The sequence below is a fragment of the Pelodiscus sinensis genome, chromosome 15 (genome assembly GCF_052426305.1).
Source record: "Pelodiscus sinensis isolate ZL-2025 chromosome 15, ASM5242630v1, whole genome shotgun sequence".
NCBI classification, from domain to species: domain Eukaryota; kingdom Metazoa; phylum Chordata; order Testudines; family Trionychidae; genus Pelodiscus; species Pelodiscus sinensis.
In genome coordinates this window covers 16967385-16982651 of record NC_143066.1, presented here as the reverse complement: position 1 = coordinate 16982651, position 15267 = coordinate 16967385, and the positions used below count along the sequence as shown (strand labels likewise).

General features: G+C 46.7%; 1 protein-coding gene across 4 annotated transcripts in view; it reads right to left on the bottom strand.

The window, feature by feature from the left end:
• The window catches only part of LOC102457826 (alpha-N-acetylgalactosaminidase-like), a 30414-nt gene that overhangs the window by 11761 nt on the left and 3386 nt on the right, over positions 1-15267 (bottom strand). For 2 of the 4 annotated variants that reach the window (XM_006134122.5, XM_006134125.5), the window contains exons 3-6: positions 11945-11981; positions 11686-11854; positions 5435-5609; positions 3837-4014 (exon numbers count right to left, since the gene is read on the bottom strand). In XM_006134122.5, coding sequence (XP_006134184.3) covers positions 3837-4014; positions 5435-5609; positions 11686-11840 — 508 coding nt within the window. In that variant the 5' untranslated portion in view covers positions 11841-11854; positions 11945-11981. The remainder of the gene's footprint in view (positions 1-3836; positions 4015-5434; positions 5610-11685; positions 11855-11944; positions 11982-15267) is intronic. The other 2 variants (XM_006134123.5, XM_006134127.5) reach the window with 1 other exon arrangement.

Below are 15267 nucleotides of genomic sequence, written 5' to 3'. Positions count from 1 at the left end.
GAGATCAATTATAAAAAGTTCATAATGTCACAACAACATAGAGTAGAACCTGAGACTATCAAGAGACTTACAAACTGACCAGTCAACCACACACCTCATTTGGAGCTGATTGTACACAGACGAAGCAGAGACGAAAAAAACTAAAAAGAGTAGAGTACTGTGTTAAATGTAGACTACTACTAAAAAAAGAAAAGCAGCATTTTTCTTCTGTATGGTAAAATGTTAAAGTGTATTAAGTCAGTGCTGAGTTGTAAACTTTTGAATGAATATCCATAACTTGTGTTCAGAGCTTTGAACATATCAGAGTACAGAACAACCAGTCCCAAGGATCATAATTCTGAAGTTCTAGTGTAATAATTAATGGTGACAGAAAAAGGTGCAAAAGGAAGACAAACTATGTTAGTCAAAACAGAAATGATATAATCCAAAGATTGTTGAGAATGTGCCTCAAACAAGAGTAGCATGGAACTGGAATTCAATGGTCTATAGCTGGTATGTCAGAAATTATGCTTGACTGCAGGATAAAATAATGAGGGGATAGGTTGTTTCACCTTCCTTTTCAAAATAAGACTTTGGGGGAAAATCTGCCTGCAGGCTAACAATCACTGCTGATTAGGAGATAAGGAGACTGGAAGAAGTGAACTTTACCATCAAGGCTATCTCCTGGACCCTGGAATTCATTGTTACACCGCTGGCCCTTTATTTGTCCTTATTCTGAGGAAGATCTTGATGAGGCAGGACCAGAGAGAGGGACCAAAAGGAAATCAGCATCTCCACTAACTAAACCCTGAATATCACCGAGGATGTGAAGCTTTGTCACTCAGGCCATAGTCCGTGTTTCTTCTCTTTCCTATCCTCCTACTTTTGCCCTCTGACTATTACAATTCTGGGTTGGCTGGACAAGACCATATATTTTGCCACACTGCTATAAGCCTGTAAGCAAAGAGGCAGTTGAAAGCAATATCATAAAACAGGCTGATGCTGGTACAAGCTTGTCAGCTCACAAAGTGACTGACTAGACATTTGTCATGTCTATGTTTCTCTAGGAAGGAGGTAGCAAGTAGGAGTCAACACCATCAGCAGGAGCTGCTTTTTTCTCTCCTTTTGTGTATGTTTTTGTTCTGCTTTTTAGAAAATGGGATCTGAGCTTAACAACAAAAGCTGCAGCCCATCTCAACCAACTTTTTCTTGTTTCCTAAAAGGCCAATTTTACGATCTTAGAACCGACTAAAAGACTATCAAACTGTTTTGTTGTTGTTTTGCCTTTTAATAACTACAACTAAAGAGAAAGGGACTAAGGGATATTGTTTAAAAGATTTAATAGTTTATGTAAGCGTGTTCCCTTTTTTAACCTTTAATAAAAGATTTAAAAGATTTTACTGGTGTATTTGTTATGCTCCTCGGCAGGCTGAGGTCTCTGTTAGGGATGTTAATAATCATGTATTGGTGTAAATGTGTAACTGCTGAAATTTATAGCAGAAACATGTTTACACACAGAGGGCCAGGCAGGAGCCGGTGGTCATGAGGAGCTGGTTTAAAAGCTGCCTGCCCCCTCCCTGCCTCTGACAGAGAGGCAGCAGTGCAGGGGGTAGGGAGGCAGGCAAGAGCCAATACATGCAGGAAGACAGCTTTCAAGCATGTGCATACAGACTCCCATGGAGCTGCCTACCCACCCCTTCCCCCCATGCTGCTGCCTCTCTATCAGAGGTGGGGGAGGAAGGGAGCAGGCAGAAGCCAGTGCTTGGGGGGAGCAGGCGTAAAAGCTGGCTCCCTGCGAGCACTGGCTCCTGCCTGTCCCCCTGCGTGTAAATGCATAATTGCTAAAAATGTCAGCAGTTACACAAATACATGATTATCAGCATCCCTAGCATGCACACTTGCATACAAAACCAAAAAATGTGAATTCAACAAAAATTTATTTTTCAAATATAAATATTAAACTGTCACACCCAAAGAAAATGATCCCCATCATGAACACACTTAAAGTGTATGGATCAAACTGTCCCATCAATAGGATTCACCACCACAGAACAAATCTGCAGTCCATCAAGTTTGCTTTATATTTTGGACAGTGATGAATCCTTCAGAAGACTGCAACTGCTTCATTAAATCTTCTCCTCTTGCAAATTATGGAATCTCCACACATGCAAGCTCTGATAGAGGCAGCATTATGGGGTACAGGCAGCTCTGTGGGAGCCAGTGCTCATGGAGAGCTGGCTTTTAAGCTGTCTTCCCCCCAGCACCGGCTCTCACCTGCCCCTCTGTGCTGCTGCCTCTGTGGGAGGCAGTGCAGGTGGGGAGAGATGCAGCTCCACAGGAGCCTGCACGCATGGAGAGCTGGCTTAAAAGCCGGCTCTCCACATGTACCAATTACCATCTGCCCCCCTGCGCTGTTGCCTCTGATAGGCTGGTGCAGGGATGGGCAATAATTTTTGGTGAGGGGCCACTCCAAAGTTTTGGTAAGTGGCCAACGGCCACACTTTTCTGAGGAGGTGGTGCAGAGTCTAGGTTGGAGGTTGAGTGCAGAAGGACACACTGGGTAAGGAACTGGGGTGCAGGAGATGGTGTGAGGTCTGAGAGTCTTTGGGTGGAGGAAGGGGTTGTGACCTGGGTCAGGGGAATTGGGGTGCAGGAGAGGATTCTGGCCTGGGGGAGGGATGTAGGAGGAGGTACAGGGTCTGAGAGGAAGTTGTCACCTGGGGCAGGGGGTGCAGAGGGTTTGGATGATGATCTGGGGAGGGAGTTGGGATGCAGGAGGGGTTGGGGTGCCAGAGGCAGGTGCTGGCTGGGAGGAGTTTACCTAAGTGTCTCATAGCCAGCAAGCTAGACTCTGCAGCCCCAGCCCACTTGAAACTGCAGCTGCTCCCTTCACATGCATCTCAACTCCAGCTGCCCCAGTCTCTCAGGCCAATCTCTCAACTCCAAGTGGCTGGCTGTTTCTAGCCAATAGGAGCTGAGGATTGGGCTGGAAGCAGGGAGATCACGTGAAGCCTCCCCCTCCTTGCAGAGCAGAGAAGCACAGGGACTGGGTTTTAAACTGTGGCAGCTGAGTGCCTGACAGTCCTGGCATAGTGGTCCACAGGCTGGATCCTGTGGCTTGGCAGGCCGGATCCAGCCCCTGAGCCATATTTTGCCCAGGCCTGGGCTGGTGGGTTCTCAGCACAGTGCAAGCAGAGCAAGACGGGGCCCCTCTGAGCATAGGCCCGGCTCCATGGCACTACTGACACCATTGTCAACCCAGCCCTGGTTGAGGATGCTCAGGATCTATCACGTGGAGTTCACAAAATTTTTCACTTGAAGCATCATTTATTAATTGCAATTTGAGGCAAGATACTAGATGGGATGAGCAAACATGACCCATATTTCTATTAAAATGTTATATTGAAAACTTGAAGGGGACTGAGAGAAGAGATGGGCGGGAGTAGAAAGTAGACCCAGAAAGAGAGAGGCATGATCCTCTTGACTTAGCTGAACTTTGAGTGCTCAAGGAATGCAAAACAAAGGCCCTATTTCAAATCTTGTTTCTACTTAAAATGAGCTAAAACTGCATTATGAATGGGATGGGAAGAAGCATCCTTCAGATCAAGAACATGAGAGATCACAATTTGATACTGAGCTTTACAAATATCAATGGTTAGTCACACAAAATAAATAGAAATTATTTGGGGATTAAAAACAGGGATGAAGAGCAAGCCTACTACTTAACAGAAATTGAAGACTGTACAGGCTTTTTTATGAACCTGAATAATCCAAGTGTAATTAGCTTAATTTATAAACAAAACAAAACTCTTGATCCATCTTTTCCCTTGTTCAAAAGTTAATCCTAAGAAACAAACCTATCGCTTTAACAGATGAGTTGGAATAGCAGCCATCGAGCTTCAGCATATCAACTTCCCATTCTGCAAATGTTTTGGCATCTGTATCAATGGTGTCCAGTGTGGTGCCAGGGTAGCCACTGCAGGTGTAGTTACCCAGGTCACTATAAATTCCAAATTTCAGCCCTTTGGAATGAACCTGTAAAGCCAATCAAAGGGATTCTAGTTAATGTATGATTCCAGGTTACTCGTCTTCTAATACCTACAGAATCCCTCTTTCGTTTGTAAAATATCTCCATTACTATTCCACAGTTGGTTTTTTCTTGGCTACTTGCTAGTGAGGTCTCTGCCTATTATGGCAGTGATTTTCTGACAGCCTTTGCATACCAGAGTCCTAAAAAACCGATTGTTGTTCAATAATGGCTGCCTTGTATTCATAGTGAAAAATATAGTTAAAGGTTAATTACTGCTCCTCTTCATGCCTGGATCTCAAAATACTTCAAGAGTTAAGATGTAGGTAAGCATTCTTATATACACTGGGTAGAAACAAAAGAAAACAGTGATTTACCCTAGGTCACACAGTAAGGGGCAGAAGTAAGACTAGAAACCAAGAAGTGTGGGTCCTGGTTCTCTATGTCAGTGGTTACCAACTGCCCGTCTGCAGACTGGTGCTGGTCTGTGAACTGCTGGTTGCCAGGACGCAGTGGTTACTGGAGCTCAAGCTGGCTGTTCATGACGTCTCAGCTCCGGCAGCCATGGTAGCTGATCTTGCCTGGGGCTGGGGCTGGGGCTGGGGCTGGGGCTGGGGGGGGAGGAGGAGGAGCAGGAGGTGCCTCCCTCCCTCTTTTCCCCTCCCACCCAGGTAAGATGGTGGCCTGGCCGGAGCTCCACACTCTCCTCCTCGGCTCTACCCGTGGGGGTGCAAGACACTTGGGGAAGGTGGGCGTGCAAAGGAGGAGGGAGTGCGCGTGCCACCAACGAATGCTCCCCCTGCCCATGCGGCCAATTTTGGCTGGTGGTGGTGCTAGGGCTGAGGCAATGGCAGGAGGAGGCAGAGCAGGAGGCGCTTCCCCCCCCTCCTTCTTACCAGGTGAGGGCTCTCCCCACCCCTACCCATGGGGGAGTGAAGGAGGAGAGAGCGTGCGCGCCACCAACAGCTGTTCCCCCTGCCTGTGCGGCAGTAACAGCCACATTCCCTAGAGGAGGCAGCCTGGCTCTGGAGAGTGCGAGGGTGGGGTCAAAGGGCACAAGGCGGAGAGGTGGGGATCAAAGGGTGTTAGGCACTGAGAAGCAAGGAATAATGCTGATTAACCCTAAGTGTCCACTGATCATCATCTATCTGTGCAGGCACAATGAAAATCCAGTTTGTATTTCCCTTAGAGATATGTAAACAATCATTTATACATATTATAATTAAGCCATTCCCTGTCATTTTTTCAGACAAATAGGTTGACGTTTTAGTTGACATTTAACTGAGTTCTGCAGTATATTATGCATATTTTTTCTAATTAGTTTATTTAAATAACTATGTTCACAAGAAAATTCTATTTTTAACACCTACACATGAGATAGCATAGTGAGAAAGTAGTATGTAAGTACATGTATTTTACTTAACTTACATAATCAGCAAGGGCTTTAATACCACTTGGAAACCTGTCTGGGTCTGGCTGAAGCCTACCCTGTGAATCCCTTTCCTTTGCAGACCAGCAATCATCAAGGTTCACATATTCATAACCCAGCTCCTTCCATCCATCTTCTGCCATCTTGTCTGCCATACTTTTGATCAAGTGCTCGCTGGAAACAAACAGAAGATTGCATTAACAAAAGTACTGAAATTCTACATTTTACTTACCTGTATTTGATTGCAGGGACCTCAGAGTCAGGACAAAAATTTTATATTTCTTTAGAAAAATGGCAATTACACCTAAAAAATGCCACCTTATGCCTTGCTGGCTGGCCACTGAGTCATAGGGAAAATGGCTAGTTCCTCCAGCTCCTGAACTTTTCTTTAAAGAAATCTCTTCTAGGTATGTAGTAGATTTGTCCCTCCTTAGTCTAAAAGATCTGAAAATCTCAGTCTGTAGTTATGTAGCTAAAATGTAGCTTCATGTAATATAAAGTGCCTCCGTGTATCCTGCCAGCCAGCCTTTCTGAAAGCAGAAAGGACCTTACCTTACCATTGGTAAAGGTGCACCAGCCAGAATTTTGTATCTGAAGCTGATTCCAAGGCAGGAATAGATTTTTACAGTTTTAAGTTTTAGAATGAGTATTGTGAAATAAGTAAAAGGGATGATTGTTTGCCTTAAATTATAAGTTGATGTTCCTGCTTAAATATTCATATTGTGTCTGTGTAACAAAGAAATCAACCCTGTTGTGTGTGTGTGAGAATGAGGAATGTGTGTGTGAGAAGATAAGTGTGAAGGCCATCACCGGACCAGATGTTCTAGGGAGAAGCCGAGAACAGATGTAAAAGGTCCAGGAGATGTCTGTATACCCCTCTTGAGATGCAGATGAAGGGCAGATTCATGACTCTACAACCATGGTGTCCAACACTCTAGCCAGTAGTCACATACGGCTATTTGGCTGTTTCAGTGTAGCTAGTTCGCTATAGTGGCTACTGCTTCAGAACTGGTTAGAAACCACAGCTCTCAAAGAAGATGCAAACACCTATCAGTTGGGACAAGATAGTTGTGATCAAAACTAGCATGAGGAAACAACAGATAAGGGATGAGAAGAACAACTTAAAACAAGCACTCGTTAAACAGCAATTGATTGTAGCATGAGGGTACGAAACTCACTGATCCCAATGAAGGGAAACTACTATAAAAAGGAGTGGGGGCAGGCAGCAGCGCAGAGATGGGACTGAGGGGGGGGGGGAGAAAAGGGCTTTTAAGCTGGCTCCCTGCAGCACCAGCTCCTGCCTGCCCCCACCCTGCTGCCAACTCAGGTGGTTCCACGGGAGCCAAAACGCATGGGGAACTGGCTTGAAAGTCAGCTCCTGCCTGTCCTCCTCACCCTTCACACTGCTGCCTCACTATTGGAGGCAGCAGCATGGGAGAGAGGTGGGGCAGGTGGATTTGGCGCTTGTGGGGTGCCTGCTTAATGCCAGCTCCTCAAACACTGGCTCTGCTCTAGGGGTGGGGAAAAGTGCATGTAGTTGATAGGATTAACAGATGACCCTAGGCTTATTGGTTAATCATTTACTCTACTATACGCTAACCTTCCTACCCATTACTGCAGCTCCGGATGGAACCCAGAACCGCTCTCGCGGCCCGCTCTCACGGCCGGCCCGCTGTGAGCTGCATGCATGCTCACGGCCCATGCTGTTCTGCTCACAGCCGCCAGTGCACTGTGTCATATCCTGCAGGTGCAGGCCGGGTCTCACACAGCATGCCAGCCTGCATGTGCTAGCAGCTAGCTGCTGAGCCCAGGCCCTGGAAAGGTCTCAGGGGGTGGTGGCGGCTCCAGGACCTGGGCATAAGGTTACTGGGGGAGGGGACTGGGTTAGAATGAGGAGGGGAAGTGTCTGGCTCTGGGGAGCGGGAAGAAGGGGGGGTGCGCCTGTCGCTCAGCGTATGCACCTGGAGGGAGACGCGCAATGATAGTGGCTCCAGGACCCGAGAATTAGGTTAGATCGGGGGGGGGGGGGTGCCTGGCTCTAGTCTGGGGAAGGAGAGGGGAGGGGAAGGGAGAAGGATGGAGGGGGGAAGAGGGGGTGCGCACGGCGTCCCAGTGAGAATGTCATGGCTTTAGCGGCAGCAGCTCTGTCTCTGGGACCCGAGAATTAGATTAGAGCGAGAGAGGGGGATTGGGTTAGAGGGAGGGCAGTGCCTTGCTCCAGGGAGGGGAGGGGGGAGTGGTGCCTGGTTCTGGGGAAGGTGAGGGGGATTGGGTTAGAGCAGGAGGGGTGATGGGGGAGGCGAGAGGAGGGGAAGGGAAGAGCAGCCAGCATGCTTCCTGAGACCCGGGATCCCCAGGTACTGGCCCCAGCTGTCTCTGTCAGCTCCCCCTGGCCAGATTCCCCCATGAGTATCCTTCCCCAGCACCCACAAGCACCCTGCCCCAGCACCCTGTCCCCGGCGCCCACCAGCACAGTTGGGGGCACATTAGTGAGGCTTTCGGGGTTTTGGAAGGGTTGTTTTTTTGCATCTCACTTGTGTCACCCTGACTGACTTTTCTGTGGGTCAGTCACCCCTGACTCAAAACAGGTTCCCCGCTCCTCTCATAAATAAAGACAACGCTGAAACATTTTGTGTTTGACATAATATTTTATTTAAAAAAGAAGCCTGGCCAACAAGCCCCCAATTGGGGCCAAACCCCCATCTCGCCTCAGCATCATAACACTCCTGCACTGCCCCGACCCCAAATCTGAGCCTATCATACACTGGAACTCCCTGTCCCGAGCCTCTCACATCCCCAAATGTCTGCACCTCCAAATCCCCAATCTTCTGCCACAACACTCCTGCACCATCCATACACTGCAAATCTGTGTCCTGAGCCCGTCATACACCCAGCCTCCCTGCCCTTAGCCTCTCATACACCCCAGCCCAAACTCCTTCACCCTCACAGCCACAAACCTGTGTCTTGCTCAGCACCCCAACAGTCTCCAGCCTGGAGCCCCCTCCCTGAGCCAGCATCTTCTTCTCTACTTCCTCCTGCACCCAAATTCCCTCCCAGAGCTTACACCTCTCTCCCCCACCCCACCGGTACGTGGCTCTTCACACTCTATCCACCCCTATTTTGGCTCTTTGTCTCCAACGGATTGGCCATCCCTGCTTTACTGGGTTGTGGAATGTCAAGCACTGGGTCTCATTGCTGCAGGGGGATCAGGTGACCTGTGTGGGTGCTAAGGCAGGCTATCTGCCTGCACTGAGATGGCACTGTGCCTCAGATGTGGCCGGCAACAGGCCTGGCTCTTAGGTGTGTGTGTCGGGGAAGAGCGCACTGCCCCTGTCCTGAGCACTGGCTCTGCACTCCCACTGGCTGAGAACCTGCTACTGGCTGCTTTTGGGGCACAGCATGGGCTGCAGTGCCAAGAGAAACAGAAAGCCTGCCTTAGCACCTCGGCTACATCCCTGATTGGGAGTCGCTCAAGATAAACCCCTCCTCCTACTGCCATGACTCCCCCTCCCAAAACTGGGGCCACTCCTACACTCCAAAGCTCTCATCCTCAGTCCAACTCCAGAGCTCAAACTCTAGTCAAATTATGTTAGGTTGAGGAAAAAAATGTTTTAAAATCACTGATCTAGGAAGTCTATGAAGGCTTCCACAAGTGAGATTTTAAGATAAAAGGATAAAAATTGGCATGTAAAATAGGGACAATAATATAAACATTTCTTCATAAGAGAATGGGAAAGGGGGAAAACCTTCCTGAATTTTACAAGAATTCTTTGAACAAAAGACTCAGGTCAAAAAAGGGAAAACACATAAAAACACTTTCAGTAAATGGTGTAGGACTAGAATTATTATAAGGTAGCCTCAGGGACAACTGCTATACACCATTCTTCTCCTTGGAGTAGTAAAATAAAACATTTCTTTCATAAATAAGCTCTTTAAAATAAATTGAGAATTTTTTATTCAAAATCTTCTTCCAGTCTACTGTATCTGACTTAATCTGGGTTTATTCTTATCCTAAAATCTTACCTAAATCTATGTAAGCATTTATACTACCTCTATTCCCATGGCATCTCACCACCAGCATTCTGTTGTACTTTAACATGAGAGCTATGTCTACACTGCCCCCGTTTTGCGCAAAAAATATTTAAATGAGGCAAAGTGTGGAATATCGCTGCACCTCATTTGCATAATTAATGAGGCTCCGTTTTTGCACAAGAGGCTTTTCTGCAAAAACCCCCTCTAGCGCAAGAGCCATTCTTCCTGAAAAAAATGTGGAAGAACGGCTCTTGTGCAAGAGTAGTGTTTTGCCCAAAAACGGAGCCTCCTTAATTATTCCATGCTTCACCTCATTTGCATATTTTTGCGCAAAATGGGAGCAGTGTAGGCATAGCACTATAGAAGTGTTACTAAGGAAGCTCTACTCTCACAAACATTGTACTAACAGTATATTTGTACCAACACAATGCATTCACTCTTTGTCTTTTTATAGAGACTAATACAGACAAAACCTCAAAAGTTTGTTCAACATTCTCTTATCTCTAGAACAGGGGCCAGCAACTTTTCCTAAGCGGTGTGCCAAGATTTAACCCTCTTGCCCTGGGCCGTGCCACTTTCCTGGGAGGGGGAAGGACTCTCCATCGTGCACCCGATGGACTCCCTGGGTCAAAGAAAACCTTTCTGCGAACTACCAGTTGCTGATGGAAACTCACTATTAATTATGTAATTCCATCCGAGCCATTTTACTAGTGCTGCAACTGGGGAGAATAGTTTAATTTAAATTGTTAAACATTAATCTCTTCAAATTTTAAATTTCTAATAATATGAGAAATTACAATATTTTACTTCCAATATTTTTGCTGAAAGTAAAATATTATGTCCAATAAAAATGTTTCAATGTTTACTTTATTTATCGCAGGGGTGGGGCTCACTGACCCACAGAATCAGTTGGGGACCACACAAGTGAGAAGCAAAAAAACTCCTCCAAAACCCCCAACTTTCATTGATGTGGCCCTCAACTGAGACACCCCATTCTTCTGGCACTCCAGCCCCATGTGGTGAGGTGAAGGAACAGGGAGGACTGAGGTTCAGGGCTTCCCATAGGCCACATTTATTTTTCTGGGGTTCCAGAGTTAATGGATTTTGTGGACCGCCCCCCCATTAGGCTCTGGGGTGGGAACGAGAGGTTCAATGTGTGGGACAGGGCTACCAGAGAGTGGAATAGGGATGCAGGATGAAGTGAGGAGCACAGGGTCAGGGGAGTTTGGTAGCAGGAGAGGGTGTGGGGTGGGGGTATGAGAGGGAGTCTGGGGGTGGGAGGGGCTTGGGGGAGTAACACATAAAAAGTGAGAAGGTGCGAATGCAGCCAAATAGCTTTTTGAGGAGGGAGACAAAGAAGTGGGGAGTAAAGGAAAGTGCAGCTTCTGTAAAGTAAAACTGTATCCCCCCTCACAACATCCCTTTGCTCCAACCTCGCTCCTCTTAGTCCCATGATCCCCACCAGCCTGATCCCCTGCCTCACCCCATGCCGCTCAGTGTAACCCCAGTTCCCTCCCATGCTGCCCCCACAGCCTGATTCCCTGCATCACCCCATGCCCCCTCCCATCCTGCGCCCGCATCTTCCTTCACCCCCCCTCCGGCCCCACATCCCTGTACCCCCAGTGCACTCACCAGCGAGCACACTTCCCTGCCAGGACCAGTCCTTTGCTTGTAGGCTGCAGCTCCGAGGCTGGGGCAGGCAAAGTCCATGGCTGGCTCTAGCCCATTTGGGCAAGGGGCTCCCTGACCCCGCACACAGCCTATGGGGAGCAGCTCTGCATGCCGCATGTGCCAGCCACCCACCCCCAGCTCTACAGAGCAGGCCCAGGTCCTGCAGGCAAGAAGCCTGTAGGCAGCAAGGAAGGAGGTGGGTTAATCCTTTAGCTCCTGGGAGCTGCATGCCCAGGCTGGGCAGGGGCAGGCCCAGAAATGTGCATGCACCTCTCCCACCCCCTGCCTCCCAGCAGGAAGCCAGAGCTAGTGCTCCAGCCTGCAGCTGCGCGACTGAGGCTGGAGTCACAGCATAAGCTCCCTGCTGGGGGGGGGGGGGGGGGGGGGAGGGGTTTGAACGCCCACCCGTGTACCATGGTAAGTCGGCTCACATGCCACTTGTGGCACATGTGCTGGGGGTTGCCAACCCCTGTTCTAGAACAAACTTTGAGAAGTTTCCTAACTTGGTCATAATTAGAACACAGACATTCTTGATCAATTACCTCACCTGATGCAGTTTTCAGGATCAGTTTTGCAATCAGTATTGCATCTAAAATGTTCCCAAGACAGCCAGCCCATTGGTGGCGTCCTCAGTAAACCATTATCTAAAGATGAACAGTAGGCAGCCAATCCAAACAGGATGCTCAGAGGAGGCAGCAACATGATTTACTGGACAGCTATGAAACAAAAGAATGCATCCAATTAATATTTTCACTTTTAGCATATCTGATGTTCAAAAACAGTCCTACAATTTGATTTGATCTTACTTGCGAGGTACTTCTGGGGCTGCTAGCATCCAGGTATCTGAGGACGCAAAAGGCATAGAAATTAAAAGGATTTCAAACATGAACAAAGCTAGACATACAGTGGGACATTTCCAAATCTTTGAACAATGACTTATTTGTCTCTTTAATTTTCAATAGAAGATTTGCATCTAAAATCCAGTGATAACTTTGAGAATACATCATCTATCTACTAGAAATGTACACCTGCCTGTCTGTGAGTCTGTTCAAGAACTCCTCCTAAACAGTAAGAGCTAGGACCACCAAATTTGGTATGCACCTTCCACTTAACCTAACTTAAAGCATGGTCAGGGTTTGGTTGTGCCAGGAAAATGGGATCTGTCTGGAATGAGATTGTTTTCCATAATATGGAAAGGGAGGGGGGCTGACCGGAGGACAGTGGTATTGCAGAGTGGTCACTGAATGCAACCATACTACCCTCAGGCTATGTCTACACTGGCGTGATCTTGCACCAGAGCTATGCAAATGAGGCTAAGCATGGAATATCACCGAGCCTCATTTGCATATCTAATGAGCAGCCATTTTGCAGAAGAGGCTCTTGTGCAAGAAGAAGCTGTCTACACTGCCCCTTCTTGTGCAAGAAAAACCCTCTTGCACAATGCTGTTACGCTGATTATTTTCAGCAGTGTAGACAGCTCCTTCTTGCGCAAGAGCCTCTTCCGCAAAATGGCCGCTCATTAGCTATGCAAATGAGGCTCGGCGATATTCCACGCTTCGCCTCATTTGCATAGCTGTGGCGCAAGATCGTGCCAGTGTAGACATAGCTTCAGAGTGGCCTGGTGGGGTCGGGGATCTCTACACTGCTAGACACTGGATCAGGTAACTGGCCTCCTGCCTCAAACGCCTCCTATCTCACATCTCCAATGCCCTGCCCTGACTCCTGCAACCCCATACCACTAGCTCCCTGCGCTGAAGGACCTGGGCAATGCTGGATAAGTCTTATAGTTATAAATATAATTCCACACGTCAAAGTTTGAATATTCCTTTTGCCATTTGTTTTCCATAAAAGTGCATATAAAGATTTCATGAATTGCTTTTTTTCCCTACTAGCTTCTTAAAAATATATATCTACATATAACATTTAATTTGGGCTGGTGGATCTCTCTTTCACTTTACCATTCAAAGGCTGACCTGGGGTGATGACTTTAGTACAAGGTAAAGATGCAAAAATGCAACTCCTTTGGTGTAAACTACTTTCAGTACCAAATTCATTTTAATGTAAATGACATCAGGCTGCAGAAAAGGATTGGTTACAATATCTCACACTTCTCACCTGGTCCCAGATCTTCACTGCTTTTGCTTTTTCTAGTTTAGCTGTTACGTAATGAAATCCTACTCACAATAGGAATGTTAAGAAGGGTGTAATACTTTAACTATGTAATTGACAAACATTTTGTTGACTACATGATTAATTGATATGGATTAGCATTGCTACCACTCAGTCCCAGCTTGTGTCAGATCCCGGCATCAACCCCTACCATTAACTCACAAACATCCCACTCTCCCCACCTCTAATATCGTCAATTCACAGACACTTACCTTCCTTCCTCCCCCCCCCCCCCCCGCATCCCCCTCCTGTTCTGAAATGTGATTTGTCCTTTTCATATGTGTTCATTTTTTTTAATTGTATCCTTTGGTATATATGGTTGTGACTATTTTCTTCCACTATTTGATCTGAGGAAGTGGGTCTGGCCCCGAAAGCTCATCACTAATAAACCATCTTGTTAGTCTTTAAAGTGCTACATTGTCCTGCATTTTGCCAGAGCTGCAGCAGGGGTTGATGCCTGGATCTGGCGCAAGCTGGGAATGAGCAAATCTGTTGGCCAGCCCACTAAAAAATGTACTTGCAGAGCTGCAGAAGAGTGGGGAGTGGATGCATGTAACTGATAGTGTTAACCAATAAGCACCCACTTACCGGTTAATCGTTTAGTTGACTACACTATTACATCCCTAACTCACAATGATGTTAGACTTAGGGATGTTAAATTTCGATTAATTAGCTAATTGAGTAGTTGATGGAATTTCCATCGACTACTCGATTAGCTAATAAGGGGAGGTGGGACGCTCGCTATCCTGGCTGCATCTCTGCCTTTTAAATGTAGTAAGTGGCATCTATGGCTCTTAATATATTTAAAAGGCAGAAGTGCAGAGGGGAACATGGGGCGAGCAGGGATTCAAGCAGTCCCCACTCGCCCTGTGTTCCAACTACAGCGCCTCTGCCTTTGAAATGTAGGAAAAGGATCTTGGAGGATCATGCTACATTTCAAAGGCAGAGGCACAGCAGTTGGGACCCAGAGCAAGTGGGGACTGCTTCAGTCCTCGCTCACACTGTTTCCCTGCTGTGCTTCAGCCTCCCCACACCTACCCTGCAGAGACAGTGCTGGGGGGAACTGGCTTTTAAGCTGGATTTTCTGCCCCCCCCCCCAGCAGTGGCTCCTGCTCACCCCCACTTGCTGGCTATGTCTAATAGAGGCAGTAAGGGGGGAGGGTAAGTGACTAGACAAGTCACTACTCAACAACCCAATAAGCAATAAGTCAACTAGTCGCTTACATCCCTAGCTAGAGCACAAATAGAACTATTGTAAAAACAGAGGGATAGTCATGGATAATCCCTGGGACTCTGCTTGTAACAGAACCCTTGCTTTCCTGGCAAAATGGTTGATAAAGAAAAAAATAATTAATTGCAAGGGTAATAGACTTCCTTTACTTCCCAGTGTTGTGTTTCTGTTAGTCTCTGTCTGGTACTATCAAAACTACATTTCAGAATTAATTGGATGAGCACTTAAAAACAGATTTTCTTCTCTATGAGGATATTAAAGGTCTTTACACAACAACACGTTACTCCCAATATTCTTGACCAAAATTTTCCTTGCTTCTTTGCTATTGTGGAGTGTGCTAAACTGACTGATTGAAAGGTACAGTAGAACCTCATCGAGTAATGAGCACCAGAATCATAAACTGACCAATCAACCACATATTTCATTCAGAACCGGATGTATGCAACTAGGGAGCAGCAGAGACACCCTCACCACCTTCAAATGCAAATACAGTACAGTACTGTGTTACATTTAAACAAATAAAGGTAAAGACTTTTTTTTAAGATTTGACAAGATAAGGAAACTATTTCAGTGCTTGTTGCATTTAAATTAAGACAGTTATAATAAGTATCATTTTTCTTCTGCATTGTGAAGTTTCAAAGTTGTATCAAGTCATTGTTCAGTTGGAAGCTTTCAATAGAACAACCATTCAGTTACAAACATTCAGAGTTACAGACAGCCTCTATTCCT